At 51.1% G+C, this 20,962-nt stretch overlaps 1 protein-coding gene across 14 annotated transcripts in view; it reads right to left on the bottom strand.

Moving 5' to 3' along the window:
* LOC1277495 (uncharacterized) overlaps positions 1–20,962 on the bottom strand; it is a 65,458-nt gene that overhangs the window by 8,278 nt on the left and 36,218 nt on the right. For 8 of the 14 annotated variants that reach the window (XM_061656932.1, XM_061656935.1, XM_061656937.1 and 5 more), the window contains 14 exons: positions 14,703–20,916; positions 11,142–14,635; positions 10,978–11,065; positions 10,601–10,754; positions 10,181–10,520; positions 9,783–9,872; positions 7,701–7,907; positions 6,644–6,753; positions 5,999–6,177; positions 4,566–5,078; positions 3,896–4,071; positions 1,306–3,818; positions 605–1,222; positions 96–366 (listed from right to left, as the gene is read on the bottom strand). In XM_061656932.1, coding sequence (XP_061512916.1) covers positions 96–366; positions 605–1,222; positions 1,306–3,818; positions 3,896–4,071; positions 4,566–5,078; positions 5,999–6,177; positions 6,644–6,753; positions 7,701–7,907; positions 9,783–9,872; positions 10,181–10,520; positions 10,601–10,754; positions 10,978–11,065; positions 11,142–14,635; positions 14,703–20,916 — 14,967 coding nt within the window. The remainder of the gene's footprint in view (positions 1–95; positions 367–604; positions 1,223–1,305; positions 3,819–3,895; positions 4,072–4,565; positions 5,079–5,998; positions 6,178–6,643; positions 6,754–7,700; positions 7,908–9,782; positions 9,873–10,180; positions 10,521–10,600; positions 10,755–10,977; positions 11,066–11,141; positions 14,636–14,702; positions 20,917–20,962) is intronic. The other 6 variants (XM_061656941.1, XM_061656942.1, XM_061656945.1 and 3 more) reach the window with 6 other exon arrangements.

The following is a 20,962-nucleotide window of genomic DNA, read 5'->3' as shown; positions in this document are numbered from 1 at the left end:
TAGAAAAGACGAAAGTAAAGATTCGCATAAGTAAAAATCGACATCGCTCGGAGAGGGCATCAGAGTAAAACACAATTCTTGCGCTTTCTACCTACCTCGACGACAGGTCGATCGGTGTTAGCGTACTGGAAGTGCCGGGAATGAGCGTCGGTTTCGGATAGGACATCTGATTCCGTGGACCATGCTGGTGCGCCGGCGGCGGCTGCAAAACGTTCGAATTGGCGCTACTCGAGCCACTTCGTGCGTTGCTCCTGCTGCTGACGACCTCTTGCACGTCGTCATCATTCCACTGGTGGCCACTTCCAGCGCCACCGCTGTTCGATGTTGATGTATGCGAGGGCTGCACTTTTGAGCTTCCAGTGGGAACTGCGGGAACAAAAACAGAAGAAACTCAGAATGTTAGACTCATTCAATCAAAGCATTTAATTTGACAATCATCCTTTGATGTTAGCGTTAGAATGTTTCTTGGCAGTAATAGACATTTTTAGGTTCAACCTTTAAGCCTTTAAAGTTCAGTAAAACAAATCAGAAAAGCAGTGTTCGAAACATGTTAACGCACATTTTAACAGCCTAGCAGCTAAAATCATCATTTATCGTTCATTACCTGGACTCTGGGTGTTATTCAGTAGCGCATGCAATTTCGCTCGCTCGGTTTCAACATCGATAGCAATGTGGCGTTTGCGTTTCTTACTTGCAGGCGGTACTGCTACGCCAGCTGCTGCTGCCGCGTGTGCCGCAGCGGCGGCATGTGCTGCCGCTGCCGCCGCTGCCGTCATCGATTGATGATTCAGCGCGGCTGACGATGACGCTGCTGCCCCAAGGACACCACCAGCACCACCACTACTACTACTACCGGTGCTGATATTCGCTCCGACAGAGCCGATACCACCAATGCCACTGGCCTGCTGCTGTATCGCTGCAGCCTGATTGCTGATCTGCTTCGCATTCTGATGATCGGTGGTGATCGTAATCACATCCGGCGTGCTGGACGCCGACCGACGCACGTCATCGTTCACCGGGATGATGCGCTTGATCGTCTCGTACAGTGGAATGTCCAGATCGATGCCCAGACAGCCCGTGTAGGCCGAGTACGATTTGCCCACCGGCCATTCGCCATGCTCGACGCAGTAGATGATGTGGCCGACGCGACGCTCAAGTGCAAAGTCACGGAACCATTTGACGATCATCGACGTATCGATCATGCTGGCGAATTTGCTCATATCTGCGGAACGAGAAAAGAATTGTAATAAGAGATTAGAACGAACCCTTCAAACACGTGCACGATTGAAAGCAAGCAATACATACTCTTCAAATCCTCCTTCGTAAGGCTGTTGTCCAACTGCTTCAGTTTCATCAGCGGTTGGAACACCTCCAAGTCGGGGAAGCGAGCCTTCAGTGCAGCGGTCTGTTGCGAGCAGCGTTCCTCATCGGTAAGATTCACAATCGCCTTCACCTCGACCGGTTTCTTATCCTCGACGATAATTACATCAGGCGATGGAGATCGGGCGGGAGGTTTGGCTGCTTCCACCACTTCCTTTCCGTCCGTCGACGCGACCACCACCACGTCATCGACAGGCTTTTCCACTGCAACAACTTCCGCCGTAGCTTCCACTGCCTTCTCAACTGGCTTCTCAACCGGCTTCTCAGCTGGTTGCTCGGCTGGTTTCTCAGCTGGTTTCTCATCGGTACTCTCGGCACTCTTTTCAGCAGCCTCAGCTACAACTTCTTTTACAGCTTCCTTAACCTGTTCAGGCTCTGGTTCAGCCGGCTTTTCCTGCTCGTTTACTGCAGGCACAACATCGCTCGTATCCTTTGTGGGTGACGAAGGGGCTTCTACCGTTTCAGCCTTTGCTTCCTCCTTATCGGCCGTCTTTTCGGTCGGTGCTTCTACCAGCTCCTTTTCAACCGCTGGTTCTTCATCTGATTTTTCCTTCTCAACAGCGTCCACAACTTCCTTAGCAGCCTCCTCGGGAACATCTTCCTTCTTGGCCTCCTCGGAAGATTCTTCCTTATCCTTATTTTCTACTGTGTCCTTCGATGAGTCCACATTTTCCTTCGCTTTCGGAGACTCTGGAGCCGCAACTTCGGACTTCTTTTCGTCGTCAGTCTTGTTCGAGTTCGAAGGCGAAGCCGGACCAGCAATTGGGGCGGCTGTTACCTCCGAAGGTTGAGCATCTTCTTCCATTTGAGTTTCCTGTTTCGGCGGCCCTGCGGTATTCTCAGCCGGCTTTTCAGCAACTGTTGATTGTTCATCAACTTCCATAGCCTCAGTTTCTTCTGGCACGGGTACGGCAACAGGGACAGCTTCTTCCTGCTTCTCCAGTTCAGCAGCATCGGATACCACATCGCTGGTTTCCATTTTTTCTACCTCGGGTTCTTTTTCCTTGGCATCTTCCTTTTCAATATCTGCCATTTTCTCGACCTCCTTTTCCGCTTCTACTGCTTCCACTTCGGACTTTGTGGTATCCGTTTCCTCTGATGGTACTTCGGTTTTTTCCTTATCCTCAACAGTAGCAGCATTGTCGATGTCCATTTTGTTTTCATCAGCCAGTTCTTCGGTATCCGGTTTTTCTTTCACGTTTTCCTCTGAAGCTGCCGATTCCTTTTCGGTTTCTGTCGGAAGCTCTTTGTCCACAGTTTCCGTTTGTTCCGCACTCTTTTCAGTGACAATTTCCTTGTCATCGGTGCTTTCCTCTGTTTTCTTGTCTTCAGTCACTTTATCGACTTCGGCAACCTCTGGCAAAGCTTCCTCCTTCTTTGCCTCTTCAGCCATTTCAACATCATTGTTGTCCTTTACCGGAGAACTCGGTGATTTTTCGTCGACGGATCCCTTTTCAGCTACATTCGGATCAGTGTTCGCTTCGACAGCGCACTCCTTCTCGACTGGTTCCTTCTCTAGGATCGATTCTTTTTCAACAGAATCTTTCTCGGCTGACTCCTTTGCTGGCTCCAGCGCGGCCTCTTTAGCGACCTCAGGGCTTTCATCAGCAGCCTTTTTCGGGCTTTCTACAGCAACCTTTTCAGAAACCTTTTCGGGACTTTCCATCGTCGCATTCTTCTCTTCCGACGGTTTATCGTCAGAAGTAGTAGAAACGATCGGCTCCACCACCTCTTCAACTTCCTTCTTTACAGGCGAAAGAGGAGCAACCGGCTCTACCTTGGGCAATACTACCTCGGTAACGGCCTTCTCTCCGTCAACCTCCATCGAGGCAACAACGGGAGCGACAGCGTCCTTTTCTTGCTTCACGGGCAAATCTCCACCCACAGCAGCAGCTGCCATCTTTTCAGGCGATGCAGCCGGCTTTACCGTCGTTGCGTTGGCGGCAGCGGCAGCGGCAGCATCAGCTTTAGCCGCAGCATCGGCCTGCATCTTTAGCAGTTGCTGGTTTTGCAGCTGAATTTGCATCTCCAGCTGCTGCAGATACTTCTTGGCCGATTCGTAGAATGGGAAGTCCGGATCCGCGAGGATCAGCTGCTCCGAACGATAGATGCCGTACTTCAGGACAGCCCGCAATAGTTCTCGATCGTGCCGTCCCGGTATCCACCAGTCGGGCGTATCCAGATTGTTCTCGCACAGCCGTATGTTCTCGTCCAGCTTCGGGTGCTTCACTATTTGGCGCGCCTTTGATAGGAGCTCCAATCGATCCAGAATCAACTTGGCATGATCTTCCGTCACATCATCCACCAGCCCTTCCAGGCCTTTCTCGTCATCGCTTAGCTTGACACCGGCCTGCCGCTTGCACATGGCAATGAACACCTTGTAGAAGTCGCTCAAGTTTTCGTCCGTTTTCTTGTCCAACTTGGCGAACACTTTGAAGCTGTAAGCAACACACAATGAGTTTAGAGCATTATTAAGATTTCCACTTCTTTAGGTAATCAACAATTGAGCACTTACCGACTCCAGTCAGGTGTAGGAACGGTTGCATTCGGTTGCAAATCGATACCATAACCCGTAAGGACGCGGATGAACTCGTTTTCCTCACGGCGAGTCCATCTCTTAGGTATCTGTTCCAATCGAATACGTTCGCGCTCGCGCATCACCAGTTCGTTCTTCTCGCGGCGTTCCATTTTCTACAAGAAACAAAACTTATATTAGTCTTTCTCCCTCAACTTTCGTTGCAAATGTCTATAGCTGATAGTTTTTGCATCGCTAATGCATTATTGGTACTTGTGGCCAAATTATACTCTACATATCTACAACAGGAAATTTAATTACCCTTACTAGTGACACACTCTAATCAACACATTTGTGTGTTTAGGGAACTTTTAAAACATAACACTTAACTACCCATAACCCAAACTAAAAATCATATCTACAAAAATAATCATTATTCTGGGTATATTGTAAATCAAATATGCCCAAACTTGCTCCTGAAAATTGAACACCATTGGTTCTACTTTTATTTGCCAGATCTGTGCTGAAAGTAATCCTCACCATAAAATCTGTCCTTCTCTTTCCTAACGTAGTTTGAACAATTTAGCACCACAACGGAAAATAAACCCCAACGAAAGGCAAAAGAAAATGTTGAAGCGAAAATAACATTTGGGATATGCACAATACTAACCAAATACATTGCTAGTTTCTGAAGATCAATGTTCGCCAGCTGATTTGGATCGGCCGGGTTCAGGCCGAGTCCAAGGCTGAGCATCAAGCTGAAGTCTGCAGCCGTCGGCATGCCTGCCGTTGGTGCCTGCAGACCGCCCGTGCCACTGTTTCCACTCGTCGACGGCAGTGACTGTTGCTGCTGTACTCCTTTACCCTGCGGACTTCCGGCAGTGCCAAGACCAATGCCCACGGCACCAGAAACAGCAGCCCCACCAACGGCAGCACCCAACGGGCCTGTCGCTGAGGGATGGTTTAATCCCACGCCCATTGATGGGCCACCAGGTACCTGTGGTTGTTGTTGTTGCTGCTGCTGTTGCTGTTGCTGCAACGCCGACAATTGTGCTGGCTGTCCTTGTTGTTGCAGTGGTGGCGTAACAATCATTGGACCGGGTGTTGTCGAGGGCGTTGATGGCGAGGATGAAGTCTGTCCGGTGAGGGTTGGAGTGCCGGCTGGTGGTACTATCGTCTGTAGCTGCATGCAATCGGTAAAGAGCGTTGTGGATGGTGGCGTGGATGAATTTTGGGGGGTTTCAAAACAGATTTATACCAATGTCACAAAGAAACAAAAGGATACGGATGACAATCGGCGATACATCCAAAGGTAGTAGAGGTTAAGGTGGGAATATTTGTGGAGAGAGAGAAAGGCACATAAAATAATGTATATAATACGTGTAAAATTCGGGACATTAACAGTTCGAGAAACCTTTGTTAGATGCATGAACAAATATGAAGATGAAACGATAAGATAATAGAGGATGCAAAACAATAAGGCGAGCGTATGAGCGTGAAAAGATGATAACACGGGAGATCCCTTCGCGCCTTAGATGAGGTCGAACATTTGAAATAAACAGAATCCGATACGTTCATTGCGACTGCTCTTTGGTCAGTATATCATTACAGACCTTACATGATTAGATACTGTATGAAATACTTAGACCTAGCAATTGTTTTGATTACTGCCTGATAATTAAATTATCTATCTTACTGAGTGTGTCGATGTGCATTTAAATATAAACAAACAAATGTTACAACAAAAAACCAATTATAAATCAACAGCAAAACAAACATATGACTGCACAAGTTGTAATGTTGTCAATATAAAACATTATAACAAAAATCTTTCAAAACTACTTTTACAAAACGGTCCAAAAAAGGATTCTAACTCAAAACATAAATGAAAATAACTAAACGATAACGAACTTAAAGGACATTGTTGTGTGTAATCTATACGAACAAGGGACTTTTTTCATGCATTTTTCTTTACTAAGTTTTCTACTAAAATACTAAGCAAGTGCGCTCACAAAGTAATGATAAATGAAAGTGTATGACGTGTGTCCAGGAAATCTGGTCAAGATCAACAGAAGAAAGCGAGTTGCACTCAATTTGTCTTACCTTGGCTTTCTGCTGTTGCTTCAGCTCTTCCTTTTTGTAGTTGCGCTGATACGATGTGATGACACGCCGCAGACGAGTGTTCAGGTCCTGCATGGTTGGCCACGCCAGCTCTGGATTCATGTCCGATGGCGCCGGCGTCGGTGCTGCACTAGCCGTACCAACTGTGGATTCTTCATCATCTAGATTAGTATTTGTTGTAACAAAACGGGGGCCATTGTTAGGATAAATCAAATCTACTGTCTAATAACTAGCTATTTAATCTCTACGCGATGATTGATGATTATGAAAGGTACGTTTACGGCTGTGATACTTATAGGGGATGTGGTGTGAGGAAGGGGAGAGGGTGGTTCATTGACAGAAAGTCCAAATAATAGTTGTGCAAACAATAATTATGGTGTGCTTGACGAAATATTATTATGTATATACTTTTAAAATAAATCACCAAATAAAAAAATGGACCAAAAGATGTATGATTATTCAAGGAATCAAAAGTAAAACTACAATTTTACATGTTGTACGTCTTTCAAGGCTAATCAAACAAAACAAATCCAAACTAATGGTTTCATTTCTAAAAAAAAAAACGTTACCAATCCGGGATATGGGAGTATGATGGGAATGATAATGGAAACCATTTCAGGAACTTACCATCCTTCGATTCAATACCGACAGAAGCGGACCGAGTCGTTTCCGATGGAACGCCATCTTCCGGATCTTCCTCGTTGTCGCCCAGTTTGGAATTGGCATCGTCGTCGGTTCTGTAGGAAACAGCAAACAAAATAACACAAATTAATACAACTCGTGTTACTCGTGGCATCGCAGTGTCTATTCCAATAGTAGTAGCACCATCATTCAAAAGCTAACGCTTTAAGAGCAATATGAGTACAACAAAAAAAGGGGAAACGATTTATGATTTAATGCGTATACAAAGCTTCCCAAGTAAGTGAGGGTGGTGGAGAGAGATTGATTAAGTTGATATACACCAATGAAGATGCGTTGCTGGCTTGTGAAAGGTGTAGATGATGTATTTGCAAATGTTTACCAGACTTATTACTGATTTGGTTGTTTTGTTACATGAAGCTACAAATTGAAACACCTTGTCAGAGGTAGTATGTTGAAGAACAAGCGGGGAAGAAGTTTATCTTATGATGCAAACATATATAACTCGATTAGATTGATCATATGAATAATATATAAAACAATAGCACCATTCGATCTTCGATCAAACTTTGCGGGGTGCGCGCTCAAGAAGTAAACCACTTATTGCTACAGATCGGGACCATAGATAATGGATAATTTAAGTTTGTAATGTAGAAGTAGAAGGAAAAACACTAACGATAGATATCTTCATATGGAAAAGACAACGTAATAAATAAATAAATACATGTCACAGATATGAGAAATTTACATTTAATATTATGCAAAAGATTAACAACATGTATGTTTCCATCAAATCTCGAAGCATACGAATTATTCAGCAAGAAGCCGAACATTCAAGGGAAGAAAAGACACGCAGTTTTTATATATTTCGTCCTTACAAATAAATGAAAACAAATGCGAACTTCAAATTGTATGATGAAAAACAAAAATTACACCAACAACGTTATAACCATTCGTTGACAGAAACGCTAACAAACAGACACACTAACAGGAGGAAAAAGGAAGATAATAATAACAGGATTAGAAAATTGTAACGAGAACTTACTCTTTGACAATCGTTGTCTCTTCGACGGTGCCATCACCGGGCCCGCAGTGGCTCTGGAAGCAGAGCATCGGATCCGCCCGCATCCCGCGGTAGTTTTCGCAGCCATGCTTGTACGTTCCCACCAACAAACTTCGATCGCAACAATTTGGATTCCACCATGAGCACGGCAGCTGATCGGGCGTAGGCGGTGGCCGAATTGGGAGATCGCTACAGACGATACACACAATGGATAGCACCGGGACACGGGCGTGTAGCAAAAACGAGAACCACGCGCGCGCACCACACACACACACGACGCACACGTTCGCAATAGACGCGTCCACACAAACGGTGGCCATCATGAAGCGGAGGGCGGGTGGCGGATGTGCAACGTAAGAATAAACGTAAGTAATTTGCTCGTAATTACGGGGAAGGTATAATAAAAGGTGAATGTAATAAAGGGCGAAGGACGTTACTGAATGCTTCCATCAGGTGGCGTAGAAGATACGGGACAAATCAAGAGATAGGAAATTCGGTATTTTTTCTGGATTTGAACCAAAGGATGTTTTGTAAAAAAATTAAGCAAAACTATATGTGTTGTATATGCAAGAGCGACAACAAAACGGTGAACGCTCATCACCACAGCGATTCGTAAAGAAAAACTCACTAAAATGTTATAAAAATCGAATTGATAGTAGTTTAAACTCAAGTGAATACCATTTTGCCATTCAGGAGTAAAACATATACAAAATCAAACAAGGACAAACAGCCTCTATGGTTGTTGCTTCTGCAGTTTTCTCTAAGTAGAGCAGTCTTGAGAAATTCTTTTGAAGGTGTTTTGTAGCAATTGTTTGCGCTTTCTTGCACATTTTTGTAGCCTTTTCTTTTTCACGCCACGATTTGCCATGTCCGTATGCTCAATAGTGGTATTTTTCGATTGTTTATTTTTTTTTAGTGACTGATGGACCTGATTTGCATCGACATCTATTAATCACAAGCACACACACATACATAACACGTAGAGAAAAGACCAACGAAAATAGTCTACGTTCATATGGAAGTCGTTTAAGAAACAAATGGATCTTTGAACATTGCGCTTCAATAGAGTTACAAAATTGCTGAGGTTTTAATAAACATATTCAAAATAACATATTTTATCTAAATATCGCATCAAAATTGTCCAAAACAAAGGTAGGAGAATAACAAGTGAGTAGAGGAAAGCCAACATGTATGAAAAAGGGACAATCTTTGTAAAAACAACATTGCTCGTTTTAAGCTTTATATGGAAAGAAGAAAATGAAACTCAAGTATATATGACATCAAACGGTAGGAGAGACAGACAACATTTAGATTTTTAAGAGAGGTTTATAAAAAACATAAACACATAGAACGTGTTATAGATGTCGTAAAATACAAGCAATATGTTTAAAATTTCAAATACACAAACTTTAAGGGTGGATAATTCCTCGAAAAACTAGGAAAGTGAGAGAGAAAGACTGGTAAAATGAAGTCTGACGTATATCACACTTAATGATACACCGGAAAAAGCTTTACAGTAAACGCGCTGTAGAAAATAAACGTAATATAAACTAATTGTACTGGACAAACCGATGAGTGAGAAGGTATTCTCTGGAGCAAATGTTGCATTTGAAAACAACGAAGAACAAAACAAGTCAAACTGAACCATTTGTGTAACATAAGGTGCATGAACTGTGTTGTATGTGGTAAATGAATGAGATAAATTTAATTGCTGTTATTTACTATCGTGACGATGAAGTATTATTGAGTAGTTGCAATAAAATGAATCGTTTGAGAAGTTATTAATGGCATGGCGTACACATTATAGATAAACATGTAAGAGTGATATTCGGCTCTGTTCAGCGCACCAAAAAAAGCGGGACGACTGAATCAATCCACTCAAATGCGTTTGTGTGAAACGGAAAAGGAAATCAAGGCAATATGTAAGGGAAGGTGGTGTGTGTTAACAGGAAGATGAATTTGACGACTGGCGGGAATAGAGAGGGGATAAGAAGAGACGGAAAGAAGAAAGCACCAAACACGATCGCCCTTGAGACAACGGGAAAAAAGAACGGTCAAATGTACCTGGCATTGGCACCCTCGTTGATTTGATTGACTAAATCGCCGAGCACCTCGTGCTTAATGTAGTACAGCATACGGACGCGCAGCAGAACCCTGGATTGATGGGCAATAGGAGAAAAAAGAGAAAAAAAAACAAACAAACAATGTATTAGTAATGGCATCCTCGTATCCCTCCTGCCCATTGTTGTGTTCCCCCGTGTTTGGTATCATCTTGAACCCCCCCTATCGCCCCGTTACAGTACAATAATGGTAAAGAGCAAACGGAGAACGAATGGCGACAGATCGGATGAAGATGAAGCCAAAATTGCGAAGCCCCCGCGGGGATGCCGTGTCGAGAGAAAACTTGCGGCGCAGCGAAAAAGCATCGAAACATTCGCATGTTTCTTCACACTCTTCCTCACTTGTTTGCGTGTCTGGTCAGATGCTTCTTGTAGTTGATGTCGAGCAGGGTCTCGGTATCGTATTTCTCGTCCTTGCTCCAGTGGTGCGGATCGGATACGGGTGTCGTTGTGCCGCCGGTGTCCGAGCCTGATTTGGCCGACTTTTCCGCTTTCGTGCCGGACGAGTTCGAAGATGCGTCCTCGTTCGCGTCGGCCGTTCCGCTGCACTGGGGCGCGGGTGTGGTCGATCCGGCGGGCTGGGCAATCACAGGAGAGCCGCCACCGCCACCGTTGCTTCCCGTAGCAGCCGAATTGGAAGAATCGCGCTTCGGCGTGGTACACGTTGATGTTGATTTACGTCCTAGGGAGTGGAAAGATGATCGAAATTTCAGTTAGACTTCTTTCTTCTATTCAACAGCTCTTTTTCGCGCTCTGCGTTACCTTTAGCATTGCGTCCTCGTGGCACCAAATTGTGCAAACCGCTGTGATTGCGCGCAATTTCACGCTGCTCTCCTCCTTCGTTCGGCGTTATCAAGTCCCAAATGAAGTTCTTTATCTTTTCATCGCCCTGATAACGCTCCAAACAGTAAAGAAGCTGTGAAAGGAAAAGACAAAACGACTTGTAATTCACATTCATGATTGACTATATCGCGCTTGATCTATTGTGATGCATAATCATCAGCAAGTATTGTGAGAAGTTCAATGGTGTTTTACTCAGCGAAAACCTAAAGTTTTCTCAATATTAGCATAGCAGTCATCATTTGAATGATTTGTGCAAACTATGTATGATTGCATTACAAAAAAAAACAAAAACTTACAATCACACGAGCACAATCCTCGACGTCCTGCTCTCGCCAGCCGCGCTTGAACTGTCCCTGTTCGAGAATTTCGGTCCAACGAGCCCAGCTGTAGATGAAAATAAGTAAAAAAGCAATAAGCATTCCTGTTCCTTTTCGTTTCATTCCGTTTCGCTTCTACGTACCCATGCGATAGCAGTCCCTTCTCTACCTTGAAGCACTCCGATCGTGCCCAATTGCCGTACGAAACCTCATCCGCGCCGAGCACGGCAAGCGTTTCACGATCGCGCGGTACGTAATCGTCGTGCTGCATCTGCTGCTGCAACTTCTTGCGCTCCTTAGCGCCACGCGTACGCTTGCTGCGCGTTTTCAGGCCAATGCCCCCTTCCTCACCGTCACTACCCTGCTCGCCCGACGATTCGTCCGATATGTCCATCACACCGTCGTCATGCCCGTACCGTTTGATCTGCGTACGGCGACGCGGCTCCGCAATGACCAGGTCTTCCGTTTCGTCCTTCTCGCAAGCCGTAGGATCAATTTCCGCCTTCTTGGCCCACTTGTTCCAGAAGTCGGGATCGTCGATGTTGATGTCGCTACGGTTGGCCGACGCAGCGAACGATGCCTTCGAGAAGGTCGATCCCTTTTCGCTCTCCATCGTAATGACCTGCGTGCGGCGCAGCAGAATCGAATCGATGTCCTCTTCGCAGAACTTGTCGCCAGCATCGTCATCCATTACGGCACCGTACGCGCCCTTCTTGAGCAGATCCTCGATCTCTTTCTTCGACAGCTGCCGCTGGGTGCCGTCCTTGTTCTGCCCCGTGTTCATGCTCTGCAGTACGGCCTTGTCCAGGCCGAGCTTAAGCGATGCCTTATCGAACATCTCCCGCTCGTACGTATTGCGGCACAGCAACCGATAGATCTTGACCATCTTCTGCTGTCCGATACGATGGCAACGGGCCTGCGCTTGCAGATCGTTCTGCGGGTTCCAATCGCTGTCGTAGATGATTACGGTGTCGGCTGCGGTCAAGTTGATGCCCAAACCGCCGGCCTTGGTACAGAGCAGAAACACAAATCGATCCGAATCTGGTTTCGAGTACCGATCGATAGCCGCCTGTCGCAAATTGCCCCGAATCCGTCCATCGATACGTTCAAATGGATACTTTTTGTACATCAGATAGTCCTCCAGAATGTCCAGACAGCGTACCATCTGGCTGAAAATCAGCACCCGATGGCCGTTGGCGCGCAGCTTCGGCAGCAGTTTGTCAATCAGCACCATCTTGCCGGACGACACGATCAGGTTCTTGTAGTACGACTCGGCATCCTCACCGTGCTGCTGCCGGTAATCGTACTGGATCTGATCTTCCGCACCATTCAGCAGGTACGGATGGATGCAGCACTTTCGCAGCTCCATCATCGTGTTCATCAGGTTGGGAATGTTCGCCGAGGTGGTACCCTTCATCAGGAACGAAAAGTTCTGCTCCAGAATACCACGGTAATACTTCTTCTGGATGTTGGTCAGCTCTACCTCCACGATGGTTTCCTCCTTCGGTGCGAGCGACTTTTCCACATCATCCTTCAAACGGCGCAGCATCATGGGCTTCAACAGTGCCTGCAGTTTCAGCACCTCGCTCTCCGTCTTCAGACTGCCAAACTCGCGCAGGAACTCTTCACTACACGCAAACTGGCTCGGCTCGAGGAAATTCAGCAGCGAAAACAGTTCATTCACATTGTTTTGCAGCGGTGTGCCAGAAAGCAGCACACGATGCTCCAGATTCAGCTGGCGCAGTCCCTCCAGCAGCTTACAGTTTCTGTTCTTCAGCCGATGCGCCTCGTCGATGACACACGCCCGCCAGGTGAAGTTCTTCAGATCCTGATAGTCCGTCACGATCATCTCGAACGTTGTGATGAGCACGTTGAACTTGGTAATGTCCCGGATCAGCTTGCCCGTCTCGGTTCGGTAGTGCACCTCGTAGTCCTGTATCATCTGCCGGCTCGTCGCCGAACCATGGTACACGATCACGTTCATCTCCGTCCAACCCTCGAACTCGCGCTGCCAGTTCGGAATCGTCGAGAGCGGCGCAATCACCAGGAACGGCCCCCGAATGCCATACTCGTACACGGAGTTCACGAACGTAAGACTCTGAATCGTCTTGCCCAGACCCATTTCGTCGGCCAAGATGCAGTTGTTGCCCTTGTACCACGAGTAGCGCAACCAATTCAAGCCTTCCAGCTGGTACGGGCGCAGCTTGTTGCCACCCTTGAACGTGGGCGATTCCGGCAGCGCCTTCCACTGGTCCGGATGGGGCCGTTTCTTAGTCTTCCACTCGCTCTTCGGTGGAATCTTGTTGAATTTGTAGTACTGCTCGATCTTCAGCTGATCGACATCATCCTCCAGCTCCCAGGTGCTGTCCTCGTACGGCAAGCTCTTCCACTTCACCAGATAGTGCTTCACCGTTTTGCCCTCGTCGTCCACGAGCTCGGACACATCCAGCACGCGATCCACCTCGACAAAGTCCGGATTGAACGGCTCCTCGTCCAGGCTTTCGAAGATGTTCAGCTGCTGCTGCTGCTTCATGAGGAAACGCTTGATCTTGTTGCCCACGCGCTTGTCGCCCTTCAGCAGCTCGTCCTCAGTGCGCCATTCGCAGTGCAGATAGGAGAAGTTGCGATACTTGACGAAGTACTCTTCCACGTCAATGTACACCGGTTCCGGCTTTTTCTCATCCGTTTCCGTTGATGCACTTTCGCCTTCCTCTTTCTTGACAGCTTCCGAACTCTTTTCGTCCGTGGACTCACCACCTTCAGCGCTTTCCTTCTTGACAACATCGGCGGCAGCATCATCACCTTCGGGCTTCTTCTCAGTGCCCTCAGATTCTCCCTCCACTTCCATCTTTTCTACACCATCGGCGGTCGCTTCCGTTGCCTCTGCTTCGGGTTTGTCAGCAACTCTGGCTGGCTTTTCCTCCACAGCTGGTTCGCCATTCGGCTGTTCAGCTGTTTTATCCTCTGCAGCAGTATTTACACTCTCCGTTTTAGGAGGCTCTTCTGCGTCCGTCTCCATGCTTTCTTTCGCTGTGGCAGCATCAGCAACAGGTTCCTTCACTTGTTGCTGATCAACATCTGCAGAAGCTTCCTTCTTTTCTTCCCCTTCCTTCTCTTCCGCAGGTGTGTCTTTTTCAGCTGCTACACCAACCGACTCCTGCTCATCGGTTTCCATCTTTTCTTCTGCCTTGGAGGCATCCTCCGCTGATGGTTTCTGTTCAGGCTCAGCGCCCGTGTTTGCCGTGTCGGATTCGGGGGAGATTTTCTCCTCAGTGGATTTGGTCTCCTCACTCGTTTCCATCGGCACGTCTGTAGCAGTCGTTGTAGGCGCAGCTTCCTTGTCTGCAACTTCGCCAGAAGCATCGACATCTTCCGCCTCCTTCTTTTTATCTTCGCCGTCTTCGGACACTTCCTTCAACTCTTTGCCCTCTTCTTTAACGGTAGCCTCCGCGGCTGTGGTTTCACTGCCATCGCCGACTGCCGCTGCCTTTTCCTCGCCTTCCTTGGGTTCACTCTTGACGGCTTCTTCCGCGGAACCTTCGGCCGGCTCGGGAGTCTTTTCCTTGGGCGGTGGTGGTGGTGGATCCGGTTTCAGCTCTCGCCGGCCTTTACGGACTGCCAGCACATACTGAACGACCTGGAAAAGGAAATTAAAACCGTTAACATTGGCACTAATTCAAAAAGCTTGTACAACTCGCACTTACCATCGAATCCTCCTCCGATGTGTTCACGTACACGTAGTTGGCATTTGGTTTCGAGGAATCGTCGATCGGTTTTCCGTCCGGACCGAGCTCGACCGCTTCGGGGGCTGCTTTAGCGCCTTCCGAAGTGCTGACCTTGTTTTCGTCTCCCGCTTGCTCACTGCCCGTACCAACGACACTACTCGCCTCGCCAGCAACTCCGGCCACCGAACCGTCCGCTGCCACTGCGCCTGCTTCACCACCAGCCAGCGCAACTTCCGTCGGTGCCAGACCTTCCTTTCGGTCGGAGCCTCCGTCCGAGCGGCGATCCTTTCTGCTGCCGCTTGGCGCCGGTGACATCATACCCGACTCATCGTCCGAAAACCGTAACATCACATCGTCGACGTACTTCTTGCGCTGCGTGTTACGGGCCGATCGACGCTTCGAGCTGTCCGCCTCCATATCGGGCGGCGGCGACGGCGGTGGAGTGCTCAGCAAATCGTCCCCTTCACCATCGGACTCTGTGACGATCATGCGGCTACGCCGTGATCTACTCTTCGATCCGCCGCCGCTAGACTTACTGCCACCACTGCGCCGCGAAGAAGAGCTACCGCCACCGCTCGGGCGGCTGCGATTTCTGCTGCTGCTGCTGCTACCACCCTCCGAGCCCGGTTCCTTGCTCTTTTTGCTGCTCTTCTTGCTCTTGCTCTTGGTCGGCGTTTCCGGTTCCGGTTCGGCGGTTGCACCCTCCTCCGCTGCTTCCTTCTTCTCGTCCTCCTCCTTGGTCGGTTCGGTCTTGCTAATCTTCGACACGGGAATATCGTCAAAGTCGGTCACTTCTTCCATCGGCACGCCGCTGCCACTTCCTTCCGTTGCTTCGCTCGTGGTGGTAATGGCTGCTGCTTTCGACTGGTCATCGCCGCCATCAACCTCACCACCTTCGTGGTCCTCCCCATCCTTGACCGAAGCATTTGGTGCGCTCACTTCATCCTCCTTTGCAACTTCCGCCTCACCATCAGCGTTGGAAGATGTAGCAGCATCACCTGCTTCCTTCTCCGTCGATTCTACCGCTTCACTTGTCGTTGCGACAGCTGCCGCCGACTCCTCCTTTCCATCCTCAGTGCCGACGCCGCCCTCTACCACCATTTCAGTGCTAGGTGCCGCGGCATTGGCATCGTTTGAATTTTGTGCATTCATCAACGATGCCAACGACTGATTCTCGTCCGTTTCGCTTGTCGTCGTGCCGGACTTGGACAGCTCCAGATCGCCGGTAATGCCGCCGTCCGGCAGCTCGTCCTCCATCGACATTGAGTTGTCGCCATCGCTCGACGCGACGCTCTTCTTTTTCTTCTTTTTGCTATCCTTTGAGTCCTTTTTCTTGCTCTCCTTCTTCGGGGTCGGTTCCTTCACACCGTCCGCCGCCGCTGCTGCTGCACCCTTTGCCGGTTTTTTCGGTTCTCGTGGTTTCCGTGGCTTCTTTATCTTCTTGCCGCTCGCATCAGTGGAGGTATCGAGGTCTCCGGTGCCGCTGCAGGATAAATTGTCCTGCGAAAGATCGCCCGCACCGGCCGCACCGATTGCACCACCGCTGCTCTCAAGCGACATTAGCTCGTGGAAACTGCTACCGTCGGGGCTAACTTCGGGCAGACCGGTTCCGGCTGTTACCGAGTCTTCGGACACTGGCAGTAGCGTGGTCGGTGTAGGCGTCGTCATGCCCGTTGGAGCAGGGGCTCCCGAGAAGGGCATTACCAGGTTGGATTGAGAAGTCTCGTCGCCAGACGTGATGAGCCCAGTCTGTCCTACCACGGTCGCTGCGGCTACGGCCGCTTCCTGTTGCGCTAACAGTTTGTCACCTTTCTTCGCTCGAGGTTTGCGCGGCTTGCTCGATGGCGTTCGTCCCCGTCCGCGTCCTGTGGTGCTCGTCACCTGTGGACTGTCGATCATAGCCGCCGCTGCAGCAGCTGCTGCCGAGGTCATCGTCGGCGCAACGGGATACAACGGATGGGGCGGCTGCATCAAAATGCACGGCTGTGGGCCAAGACCCTGGCAACCGTCTGCTTCGTGTTGCTGCAGCATCGCTAGCCGTTCCTGCATGCGCATCATTTTCTCCTGATTGTCAGCCATCGGTAGCTTGTACATGTCTTGCATTTGCTGCTTGATGGCTGCCCTCTCCTGGCTGTGCGACATCATGGGTGGCGTTTGGTACGGAGGCGGCGGCGGTGGAACCATCATGTCACCGGCACCGGTCACGGTTTGTCCTGCCGGCGGTACACCTTGCATTTGTTGCTGCTGTTGCTGCTGTTGCTGCATCATTGTACCTCCGACCTGGTGCATTCCGTACATTCCCGTCCCGGGTGTCGTTTGGGGCATTTGGCCACTCATTGCCTGCGCATACGTTGCCGGTGCTCCAGTTACATTCGTGGGCTGCACACCTACGCCCGCCATTAGCCCAGTGCTGCTGCTCGTCGAGATAATGGGCTCGCCACCGGGCGATATCGTACTATCGCTGACTGCAGTTGTGGTCGAGGTCGGGACGAGCGTTTCTAGCGGGCTCTTGGTTGCGGTCGTTACCTCCGGAGCCTGCAAGTCCGTCAAACCGGCCGGTCCAACCACATCCGATGCCACCGAATCGAGCAGCAGTTGCTGCTGCTCCAGCGCTGATGGATCCGTATTGCCACCCGTCTGCAGCATGCCCGCATCCGAATGGTATCCGCCAAGCGTTTCCTCGCCTGCTTGCTTCGCCGAATCCAACAACGATGATCCGTCGCCCAGGCCGGCAGCGTCCTTCATCGACTCATCCAGCACACCAGCGCCACCACCACCGACCTGCAGATTGTCCTGCCCGAGCAGCATTCCTGCGGTGCTGGAATTTTGCTGCTGGTGGTGCAGCGCCTCAAAATCGGTACCGGACATGAGCGAGTTCGAGTTGGATGACTTGGACTCGTCCGTATTTGATTCGGCTGGCGCCGGGACAATGCTGTCGCGAGATTCTTCATTACTGCTGCTGCTTCCAGTGGTTGCTTGTTCAGCCGAAAGCGCATGTTGTTGATGCTGATGGGACTGCTGTTGTTGTTGCTGCTGTTGCTGACGGGCGTCTCCCACCTCCGCACCGCCGGTGGCAAGGGGTGTTATGTTAGCGTCGTGCGAGTAAACAGATGGAACCACTCCGGCTGCAGCCGCACCGGCGTTGGCCATCAGCGACGAACCTAAACTCGAGGGCGCTTCATTGGCGTTACTCGAGGCTAAGCTGTCAATCAAGCTAAAATCGGATGTTGGCGGAACGGACACTTGATGGTGCTGTTGTTGCTGTTGTTGTTGTTGTTGCTGCTGTTGTTGCTGCTGCTGTTGCTGTACCTGCTGTTGTGCCTGCTGTTGTGCCTGCTGCTGCGCTTGCTGTTGTTGCTGCTGATGCTGATGATGTTGCATCTGCTGCTGCTGCGCTTGCTGCTGCTGCTGCTGCTGCTGCTGTGATTGCTGTTGTTGCTGATGATGGTGATGCTGCTGTTCCGCAACTGGATCCACCACCATTGCAGCCGTCTGTTGATGGTGCTGTGCCTGCGCTTGATGTTGCTGCTGATGGTGATGGTGTTGATGATGTTGCTGTTGCTGCTGTTGTTGTTGCTGTTGTTGCTGCTGTTGTTGCTGCTGTTGTTGCTGCTGTTGTTGCTGTTGTTGTTGCTGTTGCTGCTGTTGTTGATGTTGCTGCTGCTGATGGTGGTGGTGCAAATGATGATGATGCAAATGGTGCTGCTGCTGCTGCTCCGTGATTGACGAAATGGGAGGCAGCTCGACGACACTTTGCTGATGCGGATGCGCATGTGAGTGAGAATGCGGATGCTGCATCGAGGGCAGATCGTTCATTGATGCACCAGCTCCTGCCCCACCTTGCTGCTGGCTCGCCTGCTGCTGCTGCTGCTGTTGCTGCTGCTGTTTTGACTGATGCTGGTGCTGCATTTGTTGAGATTGTTGCTGCTGCGACAAACTGTTGTTCACACTCTGCAAATGCTGATTGGGACCGCTTGGCGACATCAGCATGTCGTCATTAAATGACGGCGAGTGAAGCTGCTGCGAGATCGAATGCGACAAACTGCTGCCGCCTGCACCGCTGGCCGGCTGCATCGCGGCGAGCGTACTGTGATGCATCGCGGACTGTTGCTGATGCTGGGGCCCTCCGGGCGCATGATGCTGCGTGGCAGATGGTGGAGGCAGATGCGCGCCCGGCTGCAGCTGGGTAAGCATCTGCTGCTGTTGTTGCATCTGCTGCTGCATCGCGGACAGCTGAGGTGGCTGCTGGGGAGCCTGAGCCGCCGACGGTTGCGACAGGTGCGGCTGATGAAGGCTATGTACAGGCTGCTGCTGCTGCTGAACTGTCGCGACCGAGGTGGCCACGTCCACACCGCCCACGCCGTGCTGTCCCTTATCGTCTAAGCTGCCGTAAGCCTGCGGACCGGATGGACCCGCTGCCGAGGGTGGCGGTATCACAGGCATGCTCGTTTGCGACACGGGTGGAATTAGGCTGGAAATGTCGTTCAGCTGACTGATCTGCTGCTGCTGCGCGTGCGATGGCGGTGGCCCATGCGCGCCCGGATGCAGATGGGGCGCGTGGGGCGCGTGCATCGGCGGCATGTGGCTGCCGGGCGGTGCAATCGGTCCCGCCATCCCGTGATGAGCGCTGCCATTGATGCCACCACTGCCGGGCCGCTGCTGCTGCTGCACGGCCGACATCGGTGGCCACTGCTGGTGCTGCTGCTGGTGCTGGTGCTGATGCTGCGGCGACATCGGTAGCCGGGGTCCGAGCGGCGAGAGTGGATTGTTTGCACCCATCTGTTGCTGCTGCTGGTGGCTCGGAGGACCACCGCGGTACGCTGCGGCGGCGGCCGCAGCCGCAGCCGCTGCTGCCGCTGCTGCCTGCGCATACTCCATGCCGGTCGCACCCGATGGCGGCATCACCATTTGCTCTAGCGCTTGCAGCGTCGTGTTGACACCGGCGCCCGGGCCGCTTACCACACTACCACCCGAGCTCGAAGCCGTCAGCTTCGTGCCGGTCTGTGGCCGAGGACTCTGCATACCGCCACTGCCCGCCACTATCCCGGCGCCCAGATGGGGCGAGTGCGTCGACGTGATCGTGGCCTGGGGCGATTGTGATGTAACAACCGGCGGGCCACCGCCTGGCGGCTTCGCCGGCGACATCACCGGCCGCGGCGACATCTGCGTGTGGGGCGACATTTGTGGCGGCCGGGGCGACATCTGGGGAGAAAGCTGGGGGAAGGGCGCCCGGTACTGGGGACTTCCGCCGTGCTGGGTCGGCTGTTGCTTCGTTGCGGCGTTCGGCAGGTACGATTGTTGCTGCGGTGCGCTCGCACCGTATCCACCACCACCCGGGCCGCCTGCACCGCCAGCTCCTCCTCCCCCGCCGCCCGGAACTCCCGGCATGCCGGCACCGTGCGTCATCGGGTGCTGCTGCTGAGGGCCGAGCGGTCCGCCCAGCCCGTGCAGTCCGGCGACCGGCGCATTAGGCTGTTGCGCCCCGGGATGCACCATACCCGGGTGCTGCCCTTGCTGCTGCTGCTGCTGTTGCTGAGATGGTTGTGGGCCTCCACCCAGCCCAGCCAGCCCCGGGTGCTGCTGTGGGTGCTGCTGCGGCTGACTGTTGTGAGTTTGGTGCAGCTGTTGCTGCGATTGCGGCGGCAGATGGGAGGGTTGCTGCGACGGATGCGTCGGAGCAAGGCCTCCCGGAACGACGCCACCGCCGCCGGGCGGTTGCTGCTGGGGCGCACCGAGCTGATGCAGGCTTGTGGGTACCTGGCCACCGCTCACGAGATGCTGCCCGTAGCCCCCGCTCGGGTCCAGCTGGTGCTGGTTGTACACGTGCTGCGCCGACCGGGCCGCATGCTGCTGCATTGCGGCGGCGGCCGGCCCATACGCACCGTACGCGGACTGTGCCGCCGACGGTGCCCCCGGGTACATCGAGTGTCCCGGCTGGGGATAGTGTTGCGATACACGCTGTTGCTGCTGCTGCGCCTGCTGCTGCTGTTGTTGCTGCTGCTGCTGGGGCTGCTGTTGCTGGGGAGGTTGTTGCTGCTGCTGCTGCTGTTGCTGCTGCTGCTGCTGTTGAGGTTGACCTAACGATCCATAGCCCTGCTGGGGTGGCATCATGCCACCCATCATGGACTGCTGCGTTGGATACTGCAGCTTTTGCGGATCCTGCTGCGGATATCCTCCCATGTGCTGCCGGTATCTGTTTAGAAATGAAACAAAGCATTAGAGAAAGTTGTTTTGCATCA

Source organism: Anopheles gambiae, chromosome 3 (assembly GCF_943734735.2).
Source record: "Anopheles gambiae chromosome 3, idAnoGambNW_F1_1, whole genome shotgun sequence".
NCBI classification, from domain to species: Eukaryota; Metazoa; Arthropoda; class Insecta; order Diptera; family Culicidae; genus Anopheles; species Anopheles gambiae.
The sequence above is the reverse complement of the archived record's forward strand: the minus strand, read 5'-3'. Positions and strand labels throughout refer to the sequence as shown.